Raw genomic sequence first — 26,687 nt, 5'->3', positions numbered from 1 at the left:
TGCTGAGCACCACTGATGTTCAGCAGGTGTTCGTTCTCATTTTTGCATCCGCTGCGAAGCGTGCTTTTTTTTTACTTGACCAAGGGGAGGGGGGAGGGGTACTGCAGCGAGACTTTGTCCCCTCTAATGGGGAACCCCTCTCATGCCCATATTAATGATGTCATGTTAACTTGTATAAATTTTACTTACTGAATAAATCAGAGCAATTCTAGAAAGACTAAGCATATTTTCCCCTTGACCCTATGGTCATCACTCTTTTCTTTACAAGTTTTCACAGGTTTCATGTACTTCCTAAAAGACTTATTTTGATTTGGTTAATCCCAAGCTTAAGGCAAACTTGTCTCATGCTTAAAAAAAACAGAGTGACAGCAGCTGCATATTTCTGTTAGAATTTGTGCATGCATCAAGAAGGATGAACACAAACATAATAAAACAATGTCAATGAAAGATAAAATTATCCGATTGCGGAACGTGTTCTCTAATGTGAGCTGTCTGCCAACTTGGCACTGCTTTTTTTTTCAATGACCCTGCAACTTCTTCCATTGTCACATTACAAAATAAGACCATGAGTAAGCGGTGCAATAATAAATCAAAAAGAGGCCCAACTTGATGTTATCTACATTTGCCCAATACAGTCACAAACAATTTCAATGCCAGCATCTGTGATCATACGTACAGCTTGCTTCATAAGGCAGTTGGCCTCTCTTGATATATTTATCTAAGAAAAAGTAACAAATATCCACAAGAATAAGGAATTACACAACATGAGTGCTCCTGTATGTCATTCTTAACTAGTGCATAACAAACATCTAGTTTTTGAAAAATTTCATATAGAGGTCAAAAACCTGCTTTTATAACAAGCAGCAAGGTGCTCAATGGGAACATTATTTCGCTTTTCTTGAAATATAAAGGATGGTCTGTAGAGGCTCTCCTGACCCCACTGAAAGAAGTGCCCCACCAGTACTAAAAGAGAACGTGATAGTGGAGGTTCCTGGCAGGTGCAGGGTACCTATATTTAGCAAGCTCAACTCAACATCATCAAAACAATTGTGAGAGAGAGATGTTTGGAGAGGTCCCTGAGCTGTGCCTGCAAAATGAATTGGTAGAACTTATTCTTTGATCAGCCATGTCTTGAGCATACAGGATGCTGCATCACTGACTAGCTCAGCCAGCAGCCCCGCCGCAGTGGTCTAGTGGCTAAGGTACTCGGCTGCTGACCCGCAGGGCGCGGGTTCGAATCCCGGCTGCGGCAGCTGCATTTCCGATGGAGGCGGAAATGTTGTAGGCCCGTGTGCTCAGACTTGGGTGCACGTTAAAGAACCCCAGGTGGTCTAAATTTCCGGAGCCCTCCACTACGGCGTCTCTCATAATCATATAGTGGTTTTGGGACGTTAAACCCCACATACCAACCTAGCTCAGCCAGCATGCAAACCTGCACAAGGACAAACAGGGATTTAGTGTATATTAATTTGCACGACAATGGAAACACAAGGTGAAAAAAACACAGTACTAGAATCTATTATGTCCTTCTCGTTTAGTGTCTCTGTCATGTTCGTGCCGATTTCCCAAGTATGCACTGTTTCCAACTCGCCAGTCTCTCTACCTTACTCCAATCAGTTTATTGCCAGAAAAGAAGATATTTTTTTATAGCTGTTGATATATTATGGCGAGCAAGTTGATAGAATTGGAAACAACAAAAGTTGATCGAATCATTTCAGATAAAGGTCTGTCATGCATAAGCAAGCCATCACTTATTTTCAAAAATGTGGTCAATATCTGAGCAATTGACAGCAGATACACAATCCCGCCGGTTTTGCTTTCCTTTTTGTTTTACTTCTCTTATAGTCATTCTTGATGTATTCTACGTGCGCTAATTTATGTCACAGATGAGTGGAATTCTTGCGCATCACACCACTGAGCGAGAGTCGAGGAGACAGACATTCTTAAATCATCACCTTCAAGAGGTGCGCATCTGCTTCTTCAATGTGTTTCATTGGCTGACCCACCTATATAAACTTATCTTGGTGATATTCACCTAAATGTGGTGAAATGTTTTGTGAGGAGAGGCTTGAATTATTGACCGATGATAACAGGGTTAGAAGAACTGAAAATTGGGCTTTTACCTCAACTAGCGCAATGACGACAGTAGGAGGAAAAAGAGTGCATTAGCGCCTATCTAGCCTTCTTGTGTCCTGGTTTAGTTTGCTGATTTGTTAAAGCATGGTTAACAGGGTAAAGAAATTTTGGCAGTCTGAACTACTGATGCTTTTCAAGCAAATAGTGCAGCTGATGGTGTCACCAGTACATGTAGCTGCTGAGGGTGAGTTACCATAGAAGCAAACACAGGCATCCACAACATAGGGCTGTCAAGAACTTCCAGTGACGTTGTGTCATCTCTCTTACACAAGTACAAAACTGACGAACTGATCTGTAGAGAATTTTTCCTTTGTTCCAATTTCTTTTAAGTGCTACAGTGCACTAGTTGAGTGTATGCTTTTCAGTGGGATAGCTCATCAGGCCTTGTTTGGATAATCCACACTTGGTGTTGATAACGAGTGATCTTTTATTTCAATAGCACTTTATTATCATTTGCTCTCATATCCTTCAACTTGCACTCTCAAAGTTTGACATCAAGTATATTTTAAAGGTATTACATATGTCAATTTTATTAACTTTTTTTTTGCACAATAGCTAGTCTTTGCTTTGTTTCCTCATTGCTTGCTTCTTCGTTTCAGAAGCAAATATGTGCGTACTGAAGTACATCAGCCTTTCTGAACATCACCACATATTCTGCACGGGTCGGCCATCAAGCCAAACAGATGTTCGCCGAGTTATCATCACTCCGGATGATTGAACCATCGACCCAAACAAACGAATGGTTATGAAATTATTAGGTCAAGATTCTGTAGCTTTTTTTAAAACCAAAAAGCTGTATTTGGCTAGGGATACATGTATTTTTTTCAGCCCTTGTACAAGCAGCTAGTTTTCTCAGGCTCTCCACTGAGGTGGTAGTCATCTCTGCTGAATGCACTCTGTCAGGATGTGCATGTAGTACCTCGGTGCAGCAGCAAACAACTAACGAAATGACGATGGCACACGGGCGTTTATATTTTGATATAAAGTGGCTTATATTGCTTCCGAATAAATGTCTTTTCATTAGTGTGTAAATGTGAAGCCGACTTTAAGGGAATCAATGTTGCAGTGAAGCCTACTTATTGATAAAGAAAAAATCGGCGCCCGCCGGCAGCAAGCCAGGCAAGACGACGCAGGTCGCCGCGGTCTCTGCATGGTCGTTTGAACGATGATGGACACGTTCGAAACCTCCTCTTTGGCACCAGACTGGCTTCCGCGGTGTCACCGCCGTGTAGCGTGATGAACAGCTTAGCTGGTAATCCACCTTCACGACGTGGGACGGCGGATATATATATTTTTTGAAATCGGTCATCTGGCAATGTGCAACGATTTATTCAGTATGTAGTGGTGCCTCTTGCACACGCATGCACTCACATTTAGATGCGTGTGCAGGAGACAGCTCCGGCTACGAAATGAAGCAAGAGCTGTCAAAATGAAGCAAGAGCTGTCAAGCTGCAGTGTGCAAACCCCTAGCTGCATTCCTCACGGAGATTTAAAAGTTTAAGTAAAAAAATTTAAACACTCGTATAACACACATGCCGATGCTTGATACACGCGTAAGATCTTGCGCCGCCGTATTACCTGGACCTTGAACTGGCTGCAGCTTTCCCAAACGGAAGACCGCGATTCTCTCCAGGGACGGCACTCTCTGCGAGCAGTAATAGCGAGAGCTTGTTAATGGGTGTGGCCAGCATAGTCTACGACAAATATACCTTGATGCAGACCCAGCATGTCACTGGAAACGTGAAAACGAGGAAGAGGTAGCAGAAGAACGTCACGATCGTTCTGATAATAGTCGACTGCCACGGTTCTGGCTCGCAATCTGAAAAAGGTATTTTAAGTCTAGTTTGTATACCATCAGTCAGCAGAAAAAGAGCTTTAATTTGTATGAAAAGATAAATCATTAACAGGCAATGGTGTTCACCTGACAGGTCCACAACAACCTGGCGTCTCTTATAGTTGAATATCGTCTTGTACTTCTCGGGTTTTTTCAGCGCTGTCATGTGATGAATAGAAGAATAATCAAACGCTGAAGTGTAATCAAATACGAAGTCCGGCGTATCATAGCTATCTCTGTAAGGAGAAAAATCGTTCATTGTCACCTCCACTAAGCCACCAGCAATGTCAACTCTCATTTGTTTATGTTTTTTATTTTAAGAGACTGCTTACAACCCCCCCCCCCCCCCCCCCCCGCAACCAGCTGACTGCGGCCCACAGTGTTAAGGCCAGTTTTGCCTTCGGACACACATGTTGCAAAGTTTCAACTAAATAGTAAGTTATTTGTTTTTGAAAGTGACTTTCAGCGCAGTTATATGCCCATGGTTTTTTACACGTTTTTGAGCTACTTAGCGGCGGTAGATGGCGGTAGTGGCGGCGCTTGAAGAGCAAACCACAGGCGACACCTACCAGCAAGCAATTTGCGCGGCCTTTGAATTCGCTCGCTCGCCATTGTGCTGTGCACGTGCTTGTGGCAGTACGCGCACGGCGGCGCGAATTTTGTGACAACGGCACCGCTAGTTCTTGTTTTAATGACAGGGCTTTTTATTTATCTCCCGAAGACCTTAGGCATTGTGCGACGTTTTTGTCGGAAATTTGCCTAGCAACGTTTCGGAGGCAAGTATAGTTAGCGGATGCAGCGCCTGACGCATGTATGACCGGCTTCGCATTGCAACTATTTTAGTTGTCGCAGTGTCCAGCGTCTCTTGCGTGCCCCTGGATTTGCAGTACTCGCTTGTCTCAACGATTTCTTCATTCATTCTTTTTCTTTTCCAGAAAGCAGTGACTTCTTTGTTTACTGAAGTTGGTGAAATGAGCTCAATGCATTTTAAAGACGAGAAAGATGAGAAAACAGCGTAAGTTATAACGACACTTCATTTCTTGATTTTGATTCTTAACTTTCGTAATCTGGTATCGCGCGCATGTACGCTTTTTTTTTTATGTGTAAAGAACACGCGGCAGTATGTGTGGGGCAGTGCAAATTGAACGTGGCAGCATTATGAAATTTTGGGTTTTTTCCTAGTGCAGTACGTGTTACGCAACCTTGAAACCTGCACCATCGAGTGGAACAGCTAGCTTTGACATATGACCCGATGTGCTATCAAGTGTATCATGCGGAGCGCCTAACAAGTTTTCATGAGTGCCCGACAGCTGTGTTGAACGTATTTTGGCGTGTCCATTTAATGGCACGTGTTCGATGATTGGATTTATGTTCGTGTCCTTATAAGGAAATTGAGAGTATAAAATTACTTGTAATTACCTTGTAATAAAATTGCAAGGTAATTGCACGGACCGATTTTCATGTGTTGTCGCTGCGCATTACAACTCGTTACCCTAGATTGTACTTGTTCAACTTTCCGAAGTCAACGGCGTTCCGACAATCTCCTCTTATGTGGCATTTCCAACTTTTCCGATGGCTGTTAGCGTTACTGTATGTCCTGGTTGTATTGTAGTAACAGCGCGACAACTGTAGGAATAAACGAAATGAACAGGAAGCGCCGAAATTTAAGATCTTGTTGCTGTATGTCCTGTTTTGAAAAAGCCTCGACCTCGTCAGATTGGGGTAGAGGAACTTTAGCCAGGTTACTGACCTTGCCTGTGGACTCATTTATCTGGTTGGACAATTTAAGGTTTCTTTGCCTCAAGCACTGCATGGGGGGAACCACACACTGCCTGCACTTTGGCACCATCTGGCCTTGTTCTTTTTTTTGTAGTTATGATTTTACCTTTTTTTGCTCTTTTAGAAGTCATGCATGGTATCTACAGCTGCAGATGACAGTAGCTGCAGCCATAGGTCTTTTTGTTGCTGCTGAATTGTTTCTAAGTTGCAGCAGTGCTGATAATTGCTTCCAAGGCAGTCTTGGTGTTAAGTTGTAGCTTCTTGCCTTGACCAATCGCTGTGCACACAGGTTCACACTAATCTGCAGTTTGGTGAATAACGAATTGTCTTTGGCACTTCATGCTTTCTGTTGTCGAACTTAGCATGCTTGTATTTACATTTGTTCATAACAGTCTTTGGTTAGTGCTTTTGTTGTGTTGTAGTTTCTCAATAGCAGAGAGCTGAAGTCAACTGAGGACGTTGCTGGTTTCATGACCGAAAACACAGACGAGAGTGATTTCTTGGATTGCACAGTCGTGCTTCATTCCTTCATGTTAAAGCTGTGCCAAGACATAAAGCCTGCAATATTTTTGTAAAAATTTTATAATTTGCACTTGGAGTGTGCCATTATGTTATCCTTGCGGTGTTTGGGAAAAAAAATTGCATTTCAAGCTGCTTGAAGATAATTCTGGGGCGAAGCTTTTGGAAGTGATTATTGTGATTAAAGTTGAGATAGTACTGAGACTGATTGTGGTTGTGATACTTGTATATTTTTTTAATTCACAGAGAGAGTGCTGAGACCGATTGGGATATTGCGTTGATTCTTCATTATAGCTGATATGAGGTTCTGGGGTACGTTTCGACTTCATAATCACAGCTTCATTAGCTATCGTCTCAGGTGTAGCATTTTCTTGTTGGTATTGCCATCTTGCACCCGCTTCAAGTTGTCTCAACTGCGCGTCAATTTGGCGTTTTTCCCGCTTAACCTTTGCTTCCTTAGCCCTAGTCTGTGGTGTAGAACTTTGATGTCGCCGCTTTCCATCCGCTTGATTCTCTTCTGTCTTCGCGGTAGCTTCCCGTCGTCAGTGATGCTGATACGCAGCACGTCGCGCTTTCTTGCGTTCATCTTCGTCCATATAAGAGAAGAGAATGTGTAGTATGGAACGTGGTTATATATATATAGCGTTGACAGCAGCGCCATCACATCTACAAAAAACCACAGTGCCCTCTGTTGCTTATAAGTTGAAGGTTACATGCAAAACTGTTACCACAAACTGTTGCTTAAAGTTGAAGGTTACATGGTGTTACGGACTGACGGGAGACGGCAGAGATCGTGAGGTCTTAAGCAGCTTCGCCATTAAAAAAGGAAGACTGAATGTGCTTGCAAACTATAATTACATTTCCACTCTAATCTTTAGTGGACAATAGAGCATACTGGTTAGTGCTATGTAGGTGTTATGTATAGTTGCCAGTGCCCCCACACTCGTTTAAGATTAATGAAAAGGCTAGGTAAGCCAGGCCTAGCCAGTTGTCAGTCTCTTGCATGGCGGTGTTCTTATTCATGGCTCCATGCCGTCGCAACGTACGCCAGTAACACTGTCTATACGACCCCAACCAACATAACATGGTGTCAATCATCACCATCAAGCTTCACATCTTGCTTTGGTGGCTCGTAGCGAACCGATTTGAAAAATCACCATGGTAGAACGTTTCTCATTGGGCACGCAAGAACATCTAGTGTAACTACAACTTATTATGTCACCTAGAGATGGATGCTTAAAAAGTAAATTACCAACGAAACAAAACATGCGTGCACATCACATTTTTTACCCGAAAGCACTGCAGCAGATAAGTTACAATGCTAAGGAAAACACACCTTCATTGGCACAACACATTTTGCTCTCTTCATAGGCCATTTTGTTCTGTCATGAAACTAACTAAAAACGAGTTAATAAAGATATATCTTTTACGACATTATAACGTCTTAATTGCCATTGCGCAAAGAAAACTGTTTAGGTACATACGAATGCGAGTTTTATCATGAAATGCTTGACATAGGAGCTTTAACCGCAGTTTAGTTCGATGCGATGATGGTAATTCCCATCCTAGCTCATTTTTCATATTGTTACAGCTATCATTTTTGAGTAATGGCTTAGGACGAACCCTGAAGTCCTGTTCTGTATTTTGTCATGTTTGTCACTTAGACATATGACAGGGGATCTCATACGGAACAAGCGTATTCAAGCATACGGTGAATGTATGCTAAATACATTGTTGATTGTAAACATCCCGGTGCCTGTCTCAGGCTTCGTTGTATAATGTATAACAATTTGGTGACCTTCGCCACCACTGAATCAACAAAAATGGCTGGCCCTTCACGGTTTTTCATTCGTTCTCTAGCTACTTGCGACTGCCCAGAAAAACCTGCTCTTCCTTTCCCACCACAATACCAGGTTTTCAGGGTGGTTCTTCAGGGCATTGGACAGCTGTCTGTAGAAGGCAGTCGCCGTGTCCTCGGCCATAGATGTTACTTTTATTTTCTTAGCCCATCTTTAATTTTTCCCTCCTCCTTCCCCTGTAGACACTGAGACGTGCTTCTTCTTAGGGCTGCTGAAATAGCGTCTTTTGCACTCCTCATGCTCTTCCTCCGATCGCTCACAGCCCGTCGGCTTTGTCTTCGTTGAACCTTATTGTGTTGTACAAGCAGCTAGTTTTCTCAGGCTCTCCACTGAGGTGGTAGTCATCTCTGCTGAAGGCACTTATTGTGTTTGGAAATATTAATGTTGACTTTTTTACATGAATAACGGCTTCACACCATGCTCAAGAACAAAATTTGGGCTTGAATAGCGCTCTTATGGGTGCTCAATTGGAAAATAGGCATTTAGGCACGAAAACCAAAGATAGGCACTATACAAACACCATAAACACCCTTCTTAACCTCTAATTCATGCTCGTATATCAGAATAGCACGATTGAAATGCAAGGAACAAAATAGGCAATGCCTATAATCCGGTCTCTAGTGGTCATTTCATGTGACCACCTCATTCATATCTTTTGAATTAAAATTGTAAATTTTCAGTTTTTTGCAAAAAAATCATTTTTTATTTCAAAGGATTTGGCCATTTTTCCTATAAAATTGTTTCCTGTGAAAAATAAAGTTCTGTGCATGAAAGAGTTCACTATGGAAAGGCATCACATGCCACGTTTTACTACAGCCGTTTTTAAGCACATGTACATGTGCATACCTTGCGAGCGAAAACTTGTGCTCATTGATTCTTTGTGATGTGTATTGTTGCAAAGGATCTTTCTACTGAAGGCACTAGTAGCATGTTCAATCAATTTAATTTACTTTTTCTGGCAAAATTAAAGCATCACTTAGTTTATTTTAAATAGAGCTGTAATTACTTTAATTAAGATTATTTGCTGAAAAATGCACAAATCGGCATACTACGGTCTTTCCTGTCTTCCAATAGAACATCAAGTGCTTTGGAATAAGGCTGTGCAAATTTGACCGGCAGTTCTTCAAGATTCAATCTTAAAAGAATTATAATTAAGTAAAACAGCCTCCAATGCATTTCTAAAAATAATGTCATGAATCTGCTAAATAAATTATACCTGTGCCCATATTAGCACCATCCACAATTGGCACCAGCCTAATATTGGCTGCCATTATTTTGCTTTATACGTAAACATCTTAGATGTTTGTGTGTGAATAACTTTTTTTTTTGCTTTAACGCTGTGGCGGTTGCATTTTCGATGGAGGTGAAAATGCTGTAGGCCCGTGTGCTCCGATTCAGGTGCACGTTAAAAAACCCCAGATGATCGAAATTTCAGGAGCCTTTCACTACGGCGTCTCTCATAATCATATGGTGGTTTTTGATGTTAAACCCCACATACCAATCAATCATTTTTGCTTTGACTCTACTGCATAATTTTTGTACATAGTCTCTGCAGAACACACTTCTGAAATTTCTAATATGAGAAGCTATTCTGACTGATCAAAAAACATTTTTACATTAAATATTGGCTTCAACTGCTGAGGTTGAGCCTGATGTATTGTATATTGCTGCATTGTACACTACTTCTTAAAAGTGGATGCCAAGGAGGCTGTTGCCAAGCGCAACGGGATGATATTGGGAAAAAAGATATTGCATGTTCGTAGGGTGGAAAGCAGCTCAAGGTTATTACAATTATTTTATTGTGGGCTGTAAAAGGGAGCAGAGCTCAAACAATTGTAGTGGTCATAAAAAGATTTGCTGTCAGAAATGTTCTAAAGAGGAGGTAATGGAATGAAATATGTGTATTGGTTGGTAGCAATGTGTGAAACCAACCACCACATGCACATTTTTTATCTTTACATCGTTTTACACTTTCAGTAAATGTAATATCTGAAATTTTTTTGAAACATGCACATTGTTTTTGCTTCATATTGGCCCCGAGATCGAGCAGAGTCGCCGCCTGGTGTCAACTGGCCGAAGAGGCGAAGTGCGGATTGCTCCGTGCGTCGTCTGCTAGCCATGTTGTTTTCTTTGTGCGCGTATGTCGTGCACGTTCTGGAAGTGCGGTTTGCCCGGTCATGTCAGCACGAGTGTAACTATTTCTACGTGTGCCTGAAACGACGTACGAAAGCATTTGGTCTTGCTTGGCTTCTAATGCATTGTAATAAGATCAGCGAGTGCATCATTCCAGAGTGCTGTTTATTGTGATCGTACCCTCTATTCACCAGAATAATTTCAGAGTTGATGCCGCTTTCTGTTTCAAGCACATTGCAACATGCTCTTGGCATCCTCCCAAACACGAGGACTATTAAATGGTGTATGAATGCTTCGTTTTATAGCGACTCGGTTGTAAACCCCCAAAAATAAAACACAGGCTCTAGGCCATGCAAGCGTGCTGTTGGTAGGTGTACAACTATGGCACTGTAGTTTATCGATCATGTGAGGAGCCTTGGTTGTGTTTATCTGGCCGCGGTGCCACTACATAGAAATAGTACTATCACACAAACTGTGACACATCAGTACTTAAACTGTGCTTAAAACAGGGTTACCGTGTGCTTATATTTAAGAATGCTTTAAAGAGCCCAAACAATGAAAATAATTTAGACAGCATGTCTTTTATGTAATTTCTTATAATTTCACTGAAAATTTCATTTTTTACATTGTCTTGAGCATTTGTGTGACATTGTTAGTGACTGACAAAAAGCAGTGGTAATTTTTTGTCCAAAAATATGAGTTTTATATTTTTTACTGGTGCAAGAACATGTGCGTACACGTGGTAAACGTAGTGTAGCGCAAAGCGTTGTTAGTCTTTTTTTAGAGGCATAATCTCTGATGTGCGATCTTTTTAGCGGTATTTCTATTCTATGAGAGAACATGTGCAGCTCATAAATGTCTTAGTCGTAATGTATAGTTAGTGTTGCATGAGTGTACCCAGAGGTGTATCACACCAGTACTTGCACAGCTTGTGGGAATGATACCACTGCACTAAATCGTATGTCTAGGGGTGTAAAGCAAGAACTACGGGTGAATTCCAGTGGTAGATTCGGAGTGGCCGGCGAACTCTGCACCAGAGTACTTCGCTCCGAGAGAAGGCAAGCGAAGGAAGTCTGCCAATGGAAGACTGGTGATCCTGTTAGAGCAAATGGCAGTACACGACACTGGTTGTGTACTGTCTTTGTCAAATGAAACCCAAACAGTGGCAAGCCTTTGTGATGGTATAGTGCACGCCGTCCAGTCATCATGATTGACAGGTGTGCACATCGTGTGTGGCAGCTCTGCGTATATATGCGTGCCTGTCCATGGTGAGAGAGAAACACTTTTCGCGCATCCGGCGTGCGGGAAGTCACCGGCCGCGCAGGGCGCGGGTATTCCCTATCTAAAGACTATGGCTTATAGTCCTATAGTCCCAGGCCCTAGATCTTGAGGACGTTGTGCTCTGGCTAGGCGTTGGATACTCGGGCTCCTCCGCTCCCGTTGTCCGGGGCGTCGGTTCCCTTTCTCGTCTGCTTTGCCAGGGCCTCCTCAAGCCGCTGGATGGCCCTTCGTTGTGTGATTGAGTCTTGGGAGCGTATCCATGCTCCCACCTCTTTGGGATACGTGGCGTCCTGGCACTGCCCATTCCCATTGTTCACACCGCTGTTAAACCCGTCCCACATGATGTGGCGGAGGGTGGCTAGTTCATGTTCGCACACGCTACACTTAGCGTCCACAAACATGTCGGGGCATACGTGCCGGGCCAATGCTGGCGTTAGCACGCATTCCGTTTGCAGTTGTCGGAGCTTCACCGCCTCCGCACGATGCGGGGGCAAAAAGGCTCTCCTGGCCTCTCTGTAGGCCGCCAGGATCCCTCCGTAGTCGGTGAGGGGATCGAGGTCTTCTCGTTCTTCACCGCTGGTTTCAGGGAGACGGGCTGCCGCGGTCCGGCACGTGATGAGATCACGGGCCACAGCGTCCGCCTCCTCGTTGTCGGGAGCCAGTTGTCCCATGTGGGCTGGGAACCATTTGAGGGCGATGGTTGGCCCTGTAGCTGCGCCGCGAGCAGCCCGCGAAGCCGCGATGGACGTCACTAGCCGCTCCGTGCCCCGCCAGACCATGCCTCGGACAAAATTCCTGATTGCCTGCTTTGAGTCGCTTAGCACCGTGCGCGGCGCGTGCCCGGCCTACCTATGGCCAGGGCTATTGCCGCCTCCTCTGCCTGGCCGGCTGTTCGGGCGCGCACGGTGCTTGCTGTTAATAGTTTACCGGTAGTAGTGCTGACCACCACTGCTGCAAAGGCGTTGCGTCTTCCCGGATATCTTGCGGCGTCCACGTAGACTGCGCCCTCGTCTCTCTGATGTTGACGGGCCAGCGCCGCTGCTCTCGCCGCTCGCCTGCCCGCATCCCTTTCTGGGTCCATGTTCTTTGGCAGCGGGTAGACAATGATCTTTTTCGCTGCCTCATCGCTCAGGGGGACTTGTTCTTCTAGCTCCCCGTCCGGTCCTGCTCCCGGGCGTTCTCCAGGAGGTAATAATCCCACTCGATCGAGTAATCCTCTGCCCGCGGCTGTGTCGCTCAGGCGGCTCAGCTGCGAAGCTCTCTGGGCCTCGCTGATCTCCGAGAGCGTGTTGTGTGTTCCCAGAGACAGCAAGGCCGTTGTCTTTGTGCCTGGTAGGAGCCCAAGAGCCCCTGCGTAAGCCTTCCGGATGGCAGCGTCGATCTTGGCTCGTTCTGCGCCGGTCCAGCGGTGAAAGGCCCCCGCATATGCCGCGTGGCTTATAACGAAAGCCTGCAGCAGATGCAGGAGCCCCCTCTCTTTCATGCCCCGGTAGCGGGACGACATTCGTTTGATTAGGTGCGCTGCGATGCCCATCTTGGTTGTGATGTTCTTGACCGCCGTGGTGTTGGTTTGGGTGCCGTCCACGAACATCCCCAGGACTCGAAACCCCGGGACGTGCGGGATCTGCATACCGTCACTGGTGCGTACGATGATGTTCTCGGCCGCCTCTCGGCTTGCCTTCTTTCTGTGCCTCCCAGGTGGTGGCATCCGTCTGTTGACGATACAGGGTGCAGCGAACCAAACTGTTTCAACATGCGACGTAATTTGGGACTTTAGTCCATCAAAGAGGATGATCACCGTGGTGGAATTCTTGATTCTTTTTACTTGGAGTGCAGTCGGGTTGCTTGGGTGTACAATAAGTGAATAAAGTTGTTCTTGACCGATGTCCGTGCAACACCCCTGATGATACCTTTGCAGGTGTCATCGGGGGCAGCTTGGTAGGCACTAACAGCAAAACTGGCGGTACCGAGAGTAATTGCGGTGATCTTGGGATACACTCTGGCGTTCCTCTCCGCTGGAGTGCTTACAACTGCGATCTTCTGCATCATATTCAGACATACCACGTCTTCCGTGACTTCTTCCTCACTGAGCGCTGCAGCCACTGCGAGTGACTTCGCGAACTTAATTTGACTCACAGTTCTCATGTCCTGGCCATTTCTAGGTCTCACGATGACTCGATGATGATCTCTTGGAAGGTGAGAAAGTCTAGAAGAAGCGATAAGACGCTTCTTCACCGCAGCTTGGAACGCTGAGGCGACCACGCGTCGCCGTGCATGGAGACGCATACTTGCGTCTCGGTCCTGGGGGTATGCGTCCCACAAAGCTCTACGCACGGAATGTCTATGCAAGTCTCTGTCGATGGGGAGGATATCTCTCCCGATGATCTTCAAGATTCTGGATGGTCTGTGGCTATCACTAAACATGGCGTCTAGAAAAAAATAAAAAACAGTTTCTAGGCTGGCTAAACTATCTCCCTGTCCTTCCCCTAACCCTCCTCCTCTTCTACTTTCCAGGCAAAATCTGCGATATTTAGAGGGCAGCTGTCTGGAAGTACGAACATGCTTCAAATGCGTTTTTATAAAATTTTTTTTGCCATATTTTACTATTCTAAGGCCTGCACCTCCCCTAAGTAGCAGATTGAGGTTTTGGTAGCTGGACAAAGTTATTTGCTTCTATGGTGCCTGCTTTATGTTTTTCAGTGTTTTCTGATAAGTACTCCTACACACGGGCATCAACAGAGTTGGTTCATATGTTGATGATATGATGTTCAACATCATATGTTGGTTTTGGGATGTTAAACCCCACAAATCAATCAATCAGTGCACAGAGGCAACCGAAATGTTTGATGCTGTCTTGGGTCTTGCCAAATTCATTGGATGTATGCACATGCAGTGTTGATGAACAGGTAACACCACCACAAACTGAGGTGTTGTCATTCATGCTGTCACATTGCTTTAATGTGATTCTTGGCCTAATCTTTATGCTTATTTTGCATGCAACAACTTTCAGTTGTGCCATGTTGGGTTCCTGAGTTGTTTGGCCGTCTAACCACTTTTGCCTATTCCCATGGGTTTCGATGACGAGCTAAGGTGATAGAGTGGGTGCAGTAGTTTTGCCTTACACTAATTACCATAGTTCTTTGGAGTTTTTTTTTTTTTTCAGACTTTATGCCTGAAGTACGGCCACTGCGATGACGACTTTTGAGATCATTGCATTTTTATGTTCAGCCGCATTTTTTTCACATATTTGAAATTTGATTGTTTTTTCATACTAGTAAGGTTATTGCTGTACTTTAGATTGAGAAAAGAATTGTTTAAAGCTATATTTTGCATACAAAGCAAAATTTCATTTTACCACCAAACTTCTCGTATGAGAGTAAATTGCCGTTTTGCAGAGTGTAAAATTTAACTGAACCATAATGCTGGGAAAGTATTTCTTATATATTTCTCAAGAAATGTGGAATGAAAAAATAATCTGATAATATCCTATAAACAAGATGTCTTCAGGCATACAAATGGACTCTATGAAATCTACAGAACCATGAAATATGAAATCTACAGAACCATTCCATGGCATTCTTCCTAGCCATGGCAGTAGCATTTCAATTGGGATGAAATGTAAAATTACCTGGGTACTTACATCGAGGTCAAGAACCTCAGGTGGTCAATATTAACAAGACCCCTTCTAAGGTCCGCCCCGCCAAGGTGGTCTAGTGGCTAAGGTACTCGTCTGCTGACCTGCAGGTCGCGGGATCAAATTCCAGCTGTGGCGGCTGCATTTCCGATGGAGGCGGAAATGTTGTAGGCCCGTGTGCTCAGATTTGGGTGCACCTTAAAGAACCCCAGGTGGTCAAAATTTCCGGAGCCCTCCACTACGGCGTCTCTCATAATCATATGTTGGTTTTGGGACGTTAAACCCCACATATCATCATCATTATAGAATGAGCATATTTCAGTGCACTTCTCCATGCTACCCATGGAGACTTTGTCCACATATAGCGAACATTTTTTTAAAGCCTCGTACTGTTACAACCAACACTTCTGAAATGGTCGCGGTAAAAATATATAGCGCATACTAAGCGAAAAAAAATTTGAAATGTGCATTCTAAAGCATGTGAGAGGCATCCACTTGTGTGTGCCCCGTTGCAGTTTACTGGTGACAAGATATTGCAGACCGCGGCTAGCACCGCATGCTGCGTGCTGCAAGGTCGCTCACTTTCCAGGCATTCCTTCACTGGCAGAATGGCAGTAAGGGAAAAAAAAAAAGAAAAAGGAGGCAGCATGAAGACTTCCAGTCAGTTTTCGCACGTCAAACTTCGAAACTTGCTGGGACTCGAACTCACCGAAATATTACTCACTCAGAGTCGTGGCTCAATGTGAGAAGTTATTTTGTGCTATTGTGTGTGCTAAACGATTCAAGTTATGACATTTGTAAAGCTTTTGATGTCCTCTTATTTGTTTTGTGCATCCTTTAAGCTTTTTTATGGGTTGTATGTGTTGAATGTTATTGTAACACAATTTTTCACTTAATTGTAGGCATGGACAGACGGGAGTGAATCCTGAAGAAGCAAGAGGTGGTAACATGTGTCCAGCGGAAAAAGCTGCTGCTCTTTCTGCAGTCCTTAGTAGTAAGCCGTCTTCATTTACAAATTTCATATTCTGTTATGCATATATTCATATGACAGCAGCTTTGGTTAGACACAATTTATTCCTAGATAGGCTTTCGTGAAGTTTGATTTGCAGTTATGGGTATGTTGTTGTATACTTGTTGCTGATCTTGTTAATCACTGAAAATTCTAAATAACGATCGTGGGGGCGTTTCATCATTTTCTTAGATAAAATTTTTTTATGCATACTTTTTTTTTCTCGAAGTCCGATACCGCAGTCACAGTTCGCAACTTTAGTGCACTTTAAGCGAGTGCACTTCGGCTCACAAAGTGTCACTTTGACAATGCGCTGCTACACAAAAAAGCGAAAGGTACTTTGGAAATGATGGTAGTGGCGATTGGTGGATTAGTAGCCCAAAATATATTTGATATTTTTGCACCCATGTCTCGGTGCCACGTCTTCATGGAAATAGCACAATTTGCACACACCAACGCAAATGACTAGAGAACGGCTGCCTACAAATGTGAAGCCGTGCAAGGAATTAAACAATGCGATGGGCGCAACCATTGCACGGCATGTGCTCTCGCATCCCCTAGCGAGCGTTGCGGCAAACTGCTAGAGGGCGATAGTACCTAGGTTTTTTTTATTGTGTATTACTTCTTTTAAAGCGCTTGTAAGGGATTGGATTGAAAGAGACGGGAGACGTGTGTGCCAAACACCCTTTATCACACTAAAAATGAAAAAGAAGTAAAATATCACACGTGAAAACACTCGCAAGTACACAAAATTACCCCCAAAACAGCCAGAGAGTTCCTCTTTCTCGTTGTTGCTTTGTGCATAAAAGTGTGCAGATCCGCGTATGCACTGTCACCTTCGTGTTTCTGCAAAACGCACGTGACATTTGTTTCCCTCCGAAAATGGCATCGTCCTGATGCACAGCCAAGGAACTCTACTTATAAAAATGCACATATGCACTGGCACCCACAGGACAAGTGAGAGTTAGCTGGACAAGTAGAGTTTCATCCGGATGACATGCACGATCTCGGGTGAGGGGTTTCGGCGACTGGAACTGCAATCGCCGTCGGGAATAACTTCGTAGTTGATGTCGTTCAATTGTCGGGTGACTCGATATGGGCCGAAGTATCGTCATAATGGCTTCTCTGAAAGTCTGCGTCGACGTATTGGGATCCATACTCATACCTTGTCGCCTGGTGTGTAGGTTACCACTTTATGTCGTAGGTCGTATCGTTTCGCATCTTTTTGTTGCTGTGACAAATACGTACGCGTCACACTCGTGCGGCAACATAGTGTCCAACGTTGTAGTGACTTCGCGCCCGTGTATTAAACTAAACGGCGTCATTCCGGTAATTTTCTGCTGGGCAGTATTATAGGCAAAGGTCAAATAAGGCAAGATTTCATCCCAGTTCTTGTGTTCTTTGTCGACATACATGCAGAGCATGTCTGTGAGCGTCTTATTAGGATGCTCAGTTAGTACGTTCGTTTGTGGACAGTACGCCGTTGTTCTCCGGTGAGCTGTACCGCTGAGCCTGAGAACAGACTCCAAAAGTTCTGCCATGAACGCAGTTCCTCTATCCGTAATGAGCTCCATGCTGAAGGACGATGTTTTCTATAAAGAAATGAGTTGCTTCTGCTGCTGTGGCTCTCGGCATGGCTTTAGTTTCTGCGTAGCGCGACAAGTAATTGGTGGCGACAATGATCTATTTGTTCCCTGTGGTAGAAATTGGGAATAGGCCCAGGAAATTCATTCCGATTTGGGCGAATGGCCTTGCTGGTACTTGGACGGAATGTAATAAGCGTGCCGGCTTGCCTGGGGTGCTTTGCGTCTTAGGCAGTCGGCACAGGTTTGGACGTGATGTTTTGCAGCAACAGGTCGGTTTGGCCAGTGGTAACTGTTTTGCAGTCGGGACAATGTTCGAGTGTAGCCGAGATGACCAGAGGGGACTTCATCATGCCAGGCTTCCAGAATTTCATTTCGCAGTGATGCAGGGACGATGAGCAAGTATGGGCTGCCGGTGGGAGAAAAGTTTTTCTTGTACAAGACGTCGTTCCTTAAACAAAAGGGTGGCAGTCCTCTGGCAAAAAACTCGTGGCACAACTTCACATTATCCTTTTAAGAAGTGGATAAGCGGAAGCAGGTTAGGGTCACTGCGCTGCTCTTGTGAAATGGTGGCCGCGTTGATGACTCCCAAGAATGCGGTGTCCATAGACTCGTCATTAGTAGAAGCAGGCTCGACGGGGGACCGCGAGAGACAGTCTGCATCGGTGTGCTTCTTTTCACATCAAACTCTTGAAGCTGAAGGCTCCAGCGTGCTAAACGGTCGGATGGGTCTTTCAAGTTAGTAAGCCAGCAAAGCGAGTGGTGATTGTTGACGACCTTGAATAAGCGGCCATACAGATACGGTCGAAATTTGAGAACCGCCCAAACCACGACGAGGCACTCTTTCTCGGTAGTCGAGTAGTTCTCTTCCGTGCGAGAGAGAGCTCTGCTGGCATAGGCTATCACTTTCTCGGAGTTATCTTGCCATTGTATCAGTACGGCGCCCAGGCCTACATTGCTTGCGTCGGCGTGAAGTGCTGTTGGTGCTTCCTGGTCCAAGTGCACAAGAACCGGAGGTGTTAGGAGGTGTTGGCGTTAATTCGTTGAATTCAGTTTGTTCCTTTTTGCCCCAAAGAGAGGGGACATCCTCTCGTGTGAGCCGTGTCAAAGGCGCTGCAATAAACGAAAAGTTGGCGATGAATTGTCGGTAACAAGCGCAGAGGCCTAAGAAGCGTCTCACGGCTTTTTTGTCATGCGGTGCGGGAAACTTTGCGACAGCGTCGATTTTGCCCCGGTCACGTCGAACACCTTCGTGGCTGACCACGTGGTCTAAGAAGCAAAGTTCGCTAAAACCAAAATGGCATTTCTCTGATTTTAAAGTCAGGCCAGCCAAAGGTATAGCTTGTAGAACTGCGAATAAACGACTTAGGTGTTCCTCGAATGTAGCTGAGAAGACAATAACGTCTAGATAGACCAAGCATGTCTGCCACTTCAGTCCTGATAGCACAGTGTCCATTAAACGTTGAAAAGTGGCTGGCGCTGAGCATAACCTGAATGGGAGCACTTTAAATTCATGAAGACCACCGGGCGTCACCAAGGCAGTTTTCTCCCGGTCTCTCTCGTCGAACTCTATTTGCCAATAGCCACTTCGCAGGTCCATCGATGAGAAATGGCGTGCATGCCGCAGCCGATCAAGAGAGTCATCTATGCGTGGCATTGGTAGACGTCTTTCTTCATGACTTGGTTTAACTTGTGGTAATCTATACAGAAACGCAAGCTGCAGTCTTTCTTTTTAACCAGTACCACGGGGGATGCCCAGGGATTTTTGGAAGGCTTTATTATGTCATCTTGGAGCATCTTCTGAATATGCTTTTGGATCTCCTCGCGTTCTTTCGGAACCACACGGTATGGGTTTTGCCGGATCGGTCACGTATTTTCTTCGACGATGATTCGGTGCCGGGTCACCGGTGTTTGCTTGACCTTCGACGTGGATGAAAAACAATTTTGGAACTGGTGTATCAGTTCTAGTAGGCGCTGTTTATCCGTGGGTGACACGGTAGAGCAAACGTCGACAGACAAAGGTGTTGAGGCTGGGATGGTCGCGTCGTTTGGTTGCAAAGCAAAGCAATCTCTAGCTTGGTCCACATCGTTGTAGTAGGCGATTGTGGTGCCCTTCTGGATGTGACGGCGCTCGTTGCTGAAGTTGGTGAGGAGCACTTCTGCCCGCCCATCAGTTAGTGCCAGAACGCCTCTTGCTATGAAAACACCCTGCGTAAGCAATAGCATGACTGTTCGCTTCGCTATCACCTTGTTACGGCACGGCCGTTCACATAACACCGACACAAGGCAGCAAGATCTCGGCGGGAGCATTACTTGATCGGCTACACGTAAACCTTGCAGCTGTTCGTCAGGGGGGGCAGTCGTTCTTCAGTGGGGAAAAAGGTGATGATACATTCTGGGATGTTGATTACAGCACCGTACTTTCGCAGAAAATCCATACTCAAAATCGGCTCTTTACAACAGTCCGGTAAAATGACAAAAGTGGCGATAAAGCTTGAATGACCGATTACGAGCCAATCGGTGCATTTACTGGTTAGCGTCATTAGCTGTCCACCAGCACTCCTTATGCTCGGCCCACTCCACGGCGTCTTGACCTTCTTAAGGCGGTCGGCGAGCTTTTGTCGCATAATAGAGAAGTCAGCACCAGTGTCAAGCAGTGCTGTTACGTAGTGTCCGTCTATAATAACGCTAAGGTCGGCATGTACAAATTCATCGGCATAAGTACTCGTGGTTGTCGTCGTCTTCGTCATCACCGTCGTCATGTCGTCTTTGTGTAGAGGCACATTTTTGCCACATTGGCTCAATGAAATTTTTTGAAACTTCATATGCTAAGTCTGTGGTATCCAAATATGACAGTGTACTAACTTTATCGATAAGAGACTCTGTAGGAACCAGTACACACCTTCAAAATTTATGATGTCACGTTGTTTGGAGTGGGAATCTCCTGTCCTGTCTGAATCAAAATGGTGCTTTTGAGATTGTTAAATTATAATTTAACTTTTAAATAGGTGTGAGTGGTCATCTTAGTATTCAGGTCCGATTGACATTTTTTTGCAGGCCCTTCTGCTAACATTTGTAGGGTGCGCATAATACCCTGAATAACAACTGCGAGGACTGTTGTTCGTTCTTCTTGCTCTGTTGTTAGGTGCTCTAGAGGTGGTTTTGGCTGCTCATGCCAGAAATGCTTTTCTTTCTTGCTTTTCAAGCACCGCCATAGTTGTATTCTTTCAGTGCGCGTGGGTCCCCCTGTTTGAAAACAGCGCTTTCAGCATCACTGAAGTTTGTGGTGCTGCCCCGCTGTGGGGTGCTAGTTCTTATGGTATTTGGGCGTTCTGAATTATTCTGAAAATTGTGTTCTGAATTAACGATGCTAGCATTAATTATAGGATGAGTTGAGCATCTACGTTATGGGCAGTACGAACGCACAAAACTCACGGGACAAAGAGACACAAAGAAGCGCTTGTTTGTGTCTCTTCTCTTCGTCCCGTGAGTTTGTGCGCTGGTACAGCCCATAATGTATCACCAACTAGGCCAACTATCAGTCCAGCATCTACTTGTGAAGAAGTTTGTAGAGTGTGGAGACGTGAGACGACATCATGAAGGCGGCCGACCAATCTCGCCCATTTATTTAAGGGCTGAAGCACCCTGCCGCGGTGGTTTAATGGCTAAGGTACTCGGCTGCTGACCCGCAGGCCGTGGTATCGAATCCCGGCTGCAGCGGCTGCATTTTCATTGGAGGCGAAAATGCTGTAGGCCCGTGTGCTCAGAATCGGGTGCAAGTTAAAGAACCCCAGGTGGTCAAAATTTTCGAAGCCCTCCATTACGGTGTCTCTCGTAATCATATGGTGGTTTTGGGACTTTAATCCCCACACATCGTCAATGTAGGGCTGAAGCGGAGCGGCGGCGGCTGCCAGCGTCCTACATGCCAGGCGCGTGATGTAGTTCTGTTGCTCGGGCAACTTGAGCTAGGCATGAGTGAGCTGTGCGAGAGGCGTGGAGGATTGGCTAGGAAATGATGATGAATAAGAATGATGATGACTCTGAATGAGCTACATCCTGAACCTCGTCGATTGGGTAGTTGGGCGCAGAAATCGCTCTGCTAGGGGCCGGACGTGAGGTTTGAGGCGATGTAGTCGAGAGAGTTAGATCATGGTCAAGGCAAGTCTGCAAGCTGGTTGGTTCCGCACGCTGCGGCACTGGGGAATCTCAGAAGTCACAAGCCCCCAGAAGCGGGGGGTAGGTGAGGCCGTAGCAGGCGAGCGCTGCAGCGCAGGGGACATCATATGGCTGCGGGCTTGTGGTCTATACAGCAGCAAGATGGCCAAACTCGACTGGCAGCGCGTCGAGCAAGATGGCGTGCATAAGCGGCTGGTTCATGATGCCATTCACTGCGAGAACTGCGTCCAGCCGCGTGAGCCATGCCTGGAGTAAGGTCGAGTGGAACGACGGCACTGGCGGGCAGAGTCTGGTAAGCATAGCAGCCGGTATCTCATCGAAGGGCGTGTTCTTCTGGTCACTAGTGTAGCGGTAGAGGGGATGAGAGACGACGTCGTGTAGGCGGCAAACATGGCCGTGCCAATCTCTCCACTTCATTTCAGGGCTGAAGCAGAGCGGCAGCGGCTGCCAGCATCCAACACGCCAGGCACGTGAAGTTCTGTTGGTCGCGCAGCTCGAGCTAGACATGAGCTATGCGAGAAGCGTGGTGCGGTGGCTAAGAAATTATGATGATTATGAATGACCATGATGATGACGCTACAAGGTTTATTGATTTTCTGGGGATGTTATAGTCTTCAGCGACGAAGCTGGAAGAAGCGTCCAGAAGCACAGCAGCGAACCGAAGCACGAGCCGAGTGAGCTGGGCGGAGGCGCATCTTCTTCTTCACAATCGCCCCCGCTGAAAAAGGAGCCATCCTGGCGATTTGAAAAGTTTCAGGCAGCGGCTCATGGTACAGCTTCCGGCGGGAAGCATGGACGATGACATGTCCATGCCGGTGCATGTCTCAAATTAATCTTGCCTTGTGTTGAACCAGTGCTTTTAATGTTGAGGTAAGTTTTAATGAGTACTTCTCAAAGCTTGCTGTTAGTTGCTGGTATGAAAATCCCGATTTGCGGCCACTTTGTTTTCTTTATGCTTGTGTTAGTTGTTTTTGTTGGACCTGTTTTTTATCGTGTGTCATTTATTAAGTATTTGAAATAGGAGAATGGCAGAGCGATTGCACGGAAATGCTATTGGGTAACTTTGCCAAAAGACCTTAACGAGGATATTAAGTTGCTTTAGGATGGCCGAACATTTGCATGTAAAAACCATTTTAGTAATTTTGGCACAGAGCAACTTACCGAGGACGTTAAGTCTCTTCAGTATGGGCGAATGCTGGAAAATTGCTAGCGCATCCATGATATGCACATGCCCTGTTGTGAACAGTGAAGGAAGACGACTACGTGAAAACACTCTTGTGCTGTTTCGCCTTTGTGGTGTTTGTAGCATGTGTGGCTTGTGCGTTTTTTAAGACATTTCCGCCTCCATCGGAAATGCTGCGGCGGCTGCATTTCCGATGGAGGCGGAAATGTTGTAGGCTCGTGTGCTCAGATTTGGGTGCACGTTAAAGAACCCCAGGTGGTCGAAATTTCCGGAGCCCTCCACTGCGGTGTCTCTCATAATCATAGGGTGGTTTTGGGACGTTAAACCCCACATATCAATAAAGAGTTTAGTAAAGTATCCTTCTTTTACGTTATATGTGCTTCAAGGACGCGTTGAAGACAACACTTAGCATGAAAGAACTTTATGAAAAAAAAAAAAAAATCCTGAGAGATTAAAGTCAAATTTCAGTATTATGATTTCTTCACAGTAAAATTGTTATGTTTAATGGTTTTTAAGGTAAATGATTTTTTGTGTCATCCATTTAAACAAAACTTTGGATCAACAGAAAATCAAGTTGTGTCTGGTACTAAAATAATTTTGGCAGTTCTTTTACTAGGCTCTGAATAAGTTTTACCTGTTCCTTTTCTGTATAGCATTCGTTTTTTTTTTTTTTCGAGTCTTGCCTAATAACTTTTAAATTCTGCATTGTTATGCAATAGTAAATAAGTTGTATTGAAATATTATGCAGGGGCTGCTCATAGCAAGAGGAACTTCACTATAGCAGCTTCACTTGCACATCTTCAAGTAAGTGAAAGAAATTGCCAAGCTCTGCAAAACTACTTCCGTCTTTGTTGTGCTCTTTGCGAGGATTTTAATAGTGGTAGTTGATTTTCGTGCTACAGAAAGTTTTATTTTTAGGCATCCTGTCATGTTCTGGTCGTTCTTTCCAACATATATCTCAGACGAAGAAAACATTGCTCGAATTTCAAGTTTGCATGCTCAGAAATTTCCTTTAAAATGAATGGCAGGATGAGCATTGCTGTAGATTAATTGGTAGAGTATCGAACGTGTTATCCGATTAGCCAAAGGTTGCAAGTTCGGTCCCTGCCGGCTGCAAATAGTCTTTTTGTCTGCTTAAATTTTTTCACATTTGCATCATAATTACAGTGGTGGAAAAGCTGCGCCAATTGTCATTCTGTGCCAATCTGACCTGCTGTGCCAGACTGTGCATAAATGGCAATTTCTGCAATAATTGTCAGTTGGAAGTGTAAACTGCCGAAATCTAGCCAAATAATATTGTCGACTGAGCAACACTGAGCGTGGGCTACACAATGGACGTGGCCGCATTTATGTCCAGTGTAGGTTGATGGTTTGATCATGTTGTAATTCGGTTCATTCATGGGGTTTGCTAGTGCTCGTCTTGTCGCTGTTATAGAGATGGTTTTGTCGCAAAGGTGTTAGCACCAACGGGACTAACTGTTGTCTAGTAATGCAGTGAAACCTTGATAATTTGTAGAAGCCGGGAAGGCGGCATGGTCATGCACAAAAAGGCTGTGTGCGTTCTTGACTACAAATGTGATTCTCCTGATGTGCATCATCGCCCCCAATAAACAAATACACTAACACAGTAGATGTTGCCCAAAGTGCCCACCAGACGGTCTTTTCTTTCTTTTTGGCAAAGTGCAGAAAAGATACTCAGCTGGCACTCTCGCACAATCGTTTCATAGTGAGCAGCGGCGACACCAAGGAGCATTTCAAAACTATCATGGGGTCTGGGATATGCAGTGATTGTGACTATGATCTGATACCAAGCGACAACTGACAGTTTCATTGAAACATGGAGTGGTCGCGTGGACTTGATCATCTCCCGGTTACTTGGGTGCAGCGCAGTGCTTATGGCTGTTGTGCCACCACTTCCTGGCGGCTCGCTGTACCATGTGCGCGGATTAGCTGTATGATTTGACCAATTCGCTCCAGACCAGATATGAGCAGAGTAATGTGTTTAATTAGCATGAGGATATATAAGCAAAGTGCGCTGTGATTATCTGGCGATTATGAAAACAACAAATACTCATCGCTTATCTTGAGGGGGCGTGATGAATTTCTGGCCACGGTGGCCCTCCACCATGATCGGAAACGCTTGACAAAGCTAATTTTTGCTGGGTAAGTCACTTGAAAATATGAAGGTTGAACTGGTTTCAAAGAGAAGTTCTCCTGTTTTACAGCTGTGGCTGATTTATTGCGGCGGTTATCGTAAACAGCAAACTGGGGAGAAAAAGAAAAAAAAAACTTAATTTTTATTTTTTTTTCTTTGCCAATAGCTGTGGCAGCTTGAATTTTTATTTTTTTTTTCCTTTGCCAATAGCTGTGGCAGCTTGCCAGTACACCATTTTTTTTCCTTTGCACAGCGACAAACAACTCTCAAAAGTGAAAACTCAGTGGCAACAGTGGTAGGCGCAGCATCTGTTGCCTACCATGCGAAACTAAATGCCCAATTGCAGCACCACATCATTTTTTGTGACGTATGTATTGGTGGAGCTCATCTATAGTTATGCTCTAGTTTGGCCCACGAAAGCGAAACCCCAAGATCAGATTACGACAGCACGCCGCGCTCGTCTTGAACATCGCAGATGGGTGTCTCAGCAGCGAGAGGTGCTTATCGGCACTTCAGACCTTGTGACGGAGATCATTGCGGAATGGCATTTTTTATTTGTGGTTGATCTTGATGTATCTTGAAATAGCAGATACTGCTACCATGCACGTTGTGATCAAGCTTACTGCTCCGAGTCATAGCTAGGCCCAACGCCAGTGGCAGCGCCAATGTGTGCATCTGAAGTCGGCGAACAAGAACGTTGTGCTAGTGCACATAAGAAAGCTAAGCAGCTGCGATGTGTTTTGTCGTAATGTGTTTTGTCGAGTCCTACCGAATGCTGTAATTGCACTCTTCATTCTCGACCCGTCAAAAGAGCTGGAAGCTAAGAAGGAAAGGATGGCACGAGAAAAGAAAAGAAACATCATGAGCGCCTACTGACCTTCAGCATTTTTTTCTCTCTTTTTTCTTCGGATATGAGGCTTTTCAGTGCGATCGTGCGCATACTTGTCGACAAGCGGCGACCTCACGCGGCGGTTCGATAACGACGAGCGTGCCATGCTCAAATCAGCCAATGACTGTGACCAAAGCCGTATTTTCTTTCTTGGCTGTGACAAGTGATTTTTGAGCTTGTAGTGTCATTTGCTAAGGGAAGAGAGCAATTTTTAGCTTTGAAAATTTATTGTGAATTTCAGGCCGCGTGCTGCGCAATAATACTTGCCTCGCGTGTTCTCGGTAGCCTCGACTACCGATCGGCAGCGTTTTCTGACCATGCTCAGTAAGTGTTGCAGGGCCCCTTTAAATCTGAAGGGGGGCTTTTCCGTAAAGCAAAGTTCTCCTGAGTGGGTGCTTTCATGGCTCTGCACTACTACATTGCAGTTAAACCACCTTTACAGGCGGACTAATGTACATTCATTTGTTTATTGCGAATACTTCGAAAATATTCGATAATATAAATTCGCATCGAAGTG

The 26,687-nt window shown here is 45.0% G+C and overlaps 2 protein-coding genes across 8 annotated transcripts in view; one reads left to right on the top strand and one right to left on the bottom strand.

The window, feature by feature from the left end:
• LOC119187507 (stomatin-like protein 1) overlaps positions 1-4,308 on the bottom strand; it is a 77,497-nt gene extending 73,189 nt beyond the window's left edge. For 3 of the 4 annotated variants that reach the window (XM_075878716.1, XM_075878717.1, XM_037435642.2), the window contains exons 1-3: positions 4,058-4,308; positions 3,846-3,955; positions 3,715-3,781 (exon numbers count right to left, since the gene is read on the bottom strand). In XM_075878716.1, coding sequence (XP_075734831.1) covers positions 3,715-3,781; positions 3,846-3,955; positions 4,058-4,268 — 388 coding nt within the window. In that variant the 5' untranslated portion in view covers positions 4,269-4,308. The remainder of the gene's footprint in view (positions 1-3,714; positions 3,782-3,845; positions 3,956-4,057) is intronic. The other variant, XM_037435641.2, reaches the window with a different exon arrangement.
• Positions 4,309-4,501: 193 nt separating this feature from the next.
• The window catches only part of LOC119187516 (serine/threonine-protein kinase 31), a 280,654-nt gene continuing 258,468 nt past the window's right edge, over positions 4,502-26,687 (top strand). For 2 of the 4 annotated variants that reach the window (XM_075878711.1, XM_037435655.2), the window contains exons 1-4: positions 4,507-4,746; positions 4,906-4,985; positions 16,078-16,169; positions 23,875-23,930. In XM_075878711.1, coding sequence (XP_075734826.1) covers positions 4,942-4,985; positions 16,078-16,169; positions 23,875-23,930 — 192 coding nt within the window. In that variant the 5' untranslated portion in view covers positions 4,507-4,746; positions 4,906-4,941. Of the gene's footprint in view, positions 4,747-4,905; positions 4,986-16,077; positions 16,170-23,874; positions 23,931-26,687 lie in introns of all 4 variants that reach the window. The other 2 variants (XM_075878712.1, XM_037435656.2) reach the window with 2 other exon arrangements.

Source organism: Rhipicephalus microplus, chromosome X (genome assembly GCF_043290135.1).
Source record: "Rhipicephalus microplus isolate Deutch F79 chromosome X, USDA_Rmic, whole genome shotgun sequence".
NCBI lineage: Eukaryota > Metazoa > Arthropoda > Arachnida > Ixodida > Ixodidae > Rhipicephalus > Rhipicephalus microplus.
Note: the sequence above shows the minus strand (reverse complement) of the source record. Positions and strands in the feature narration are given on the sequence as shown.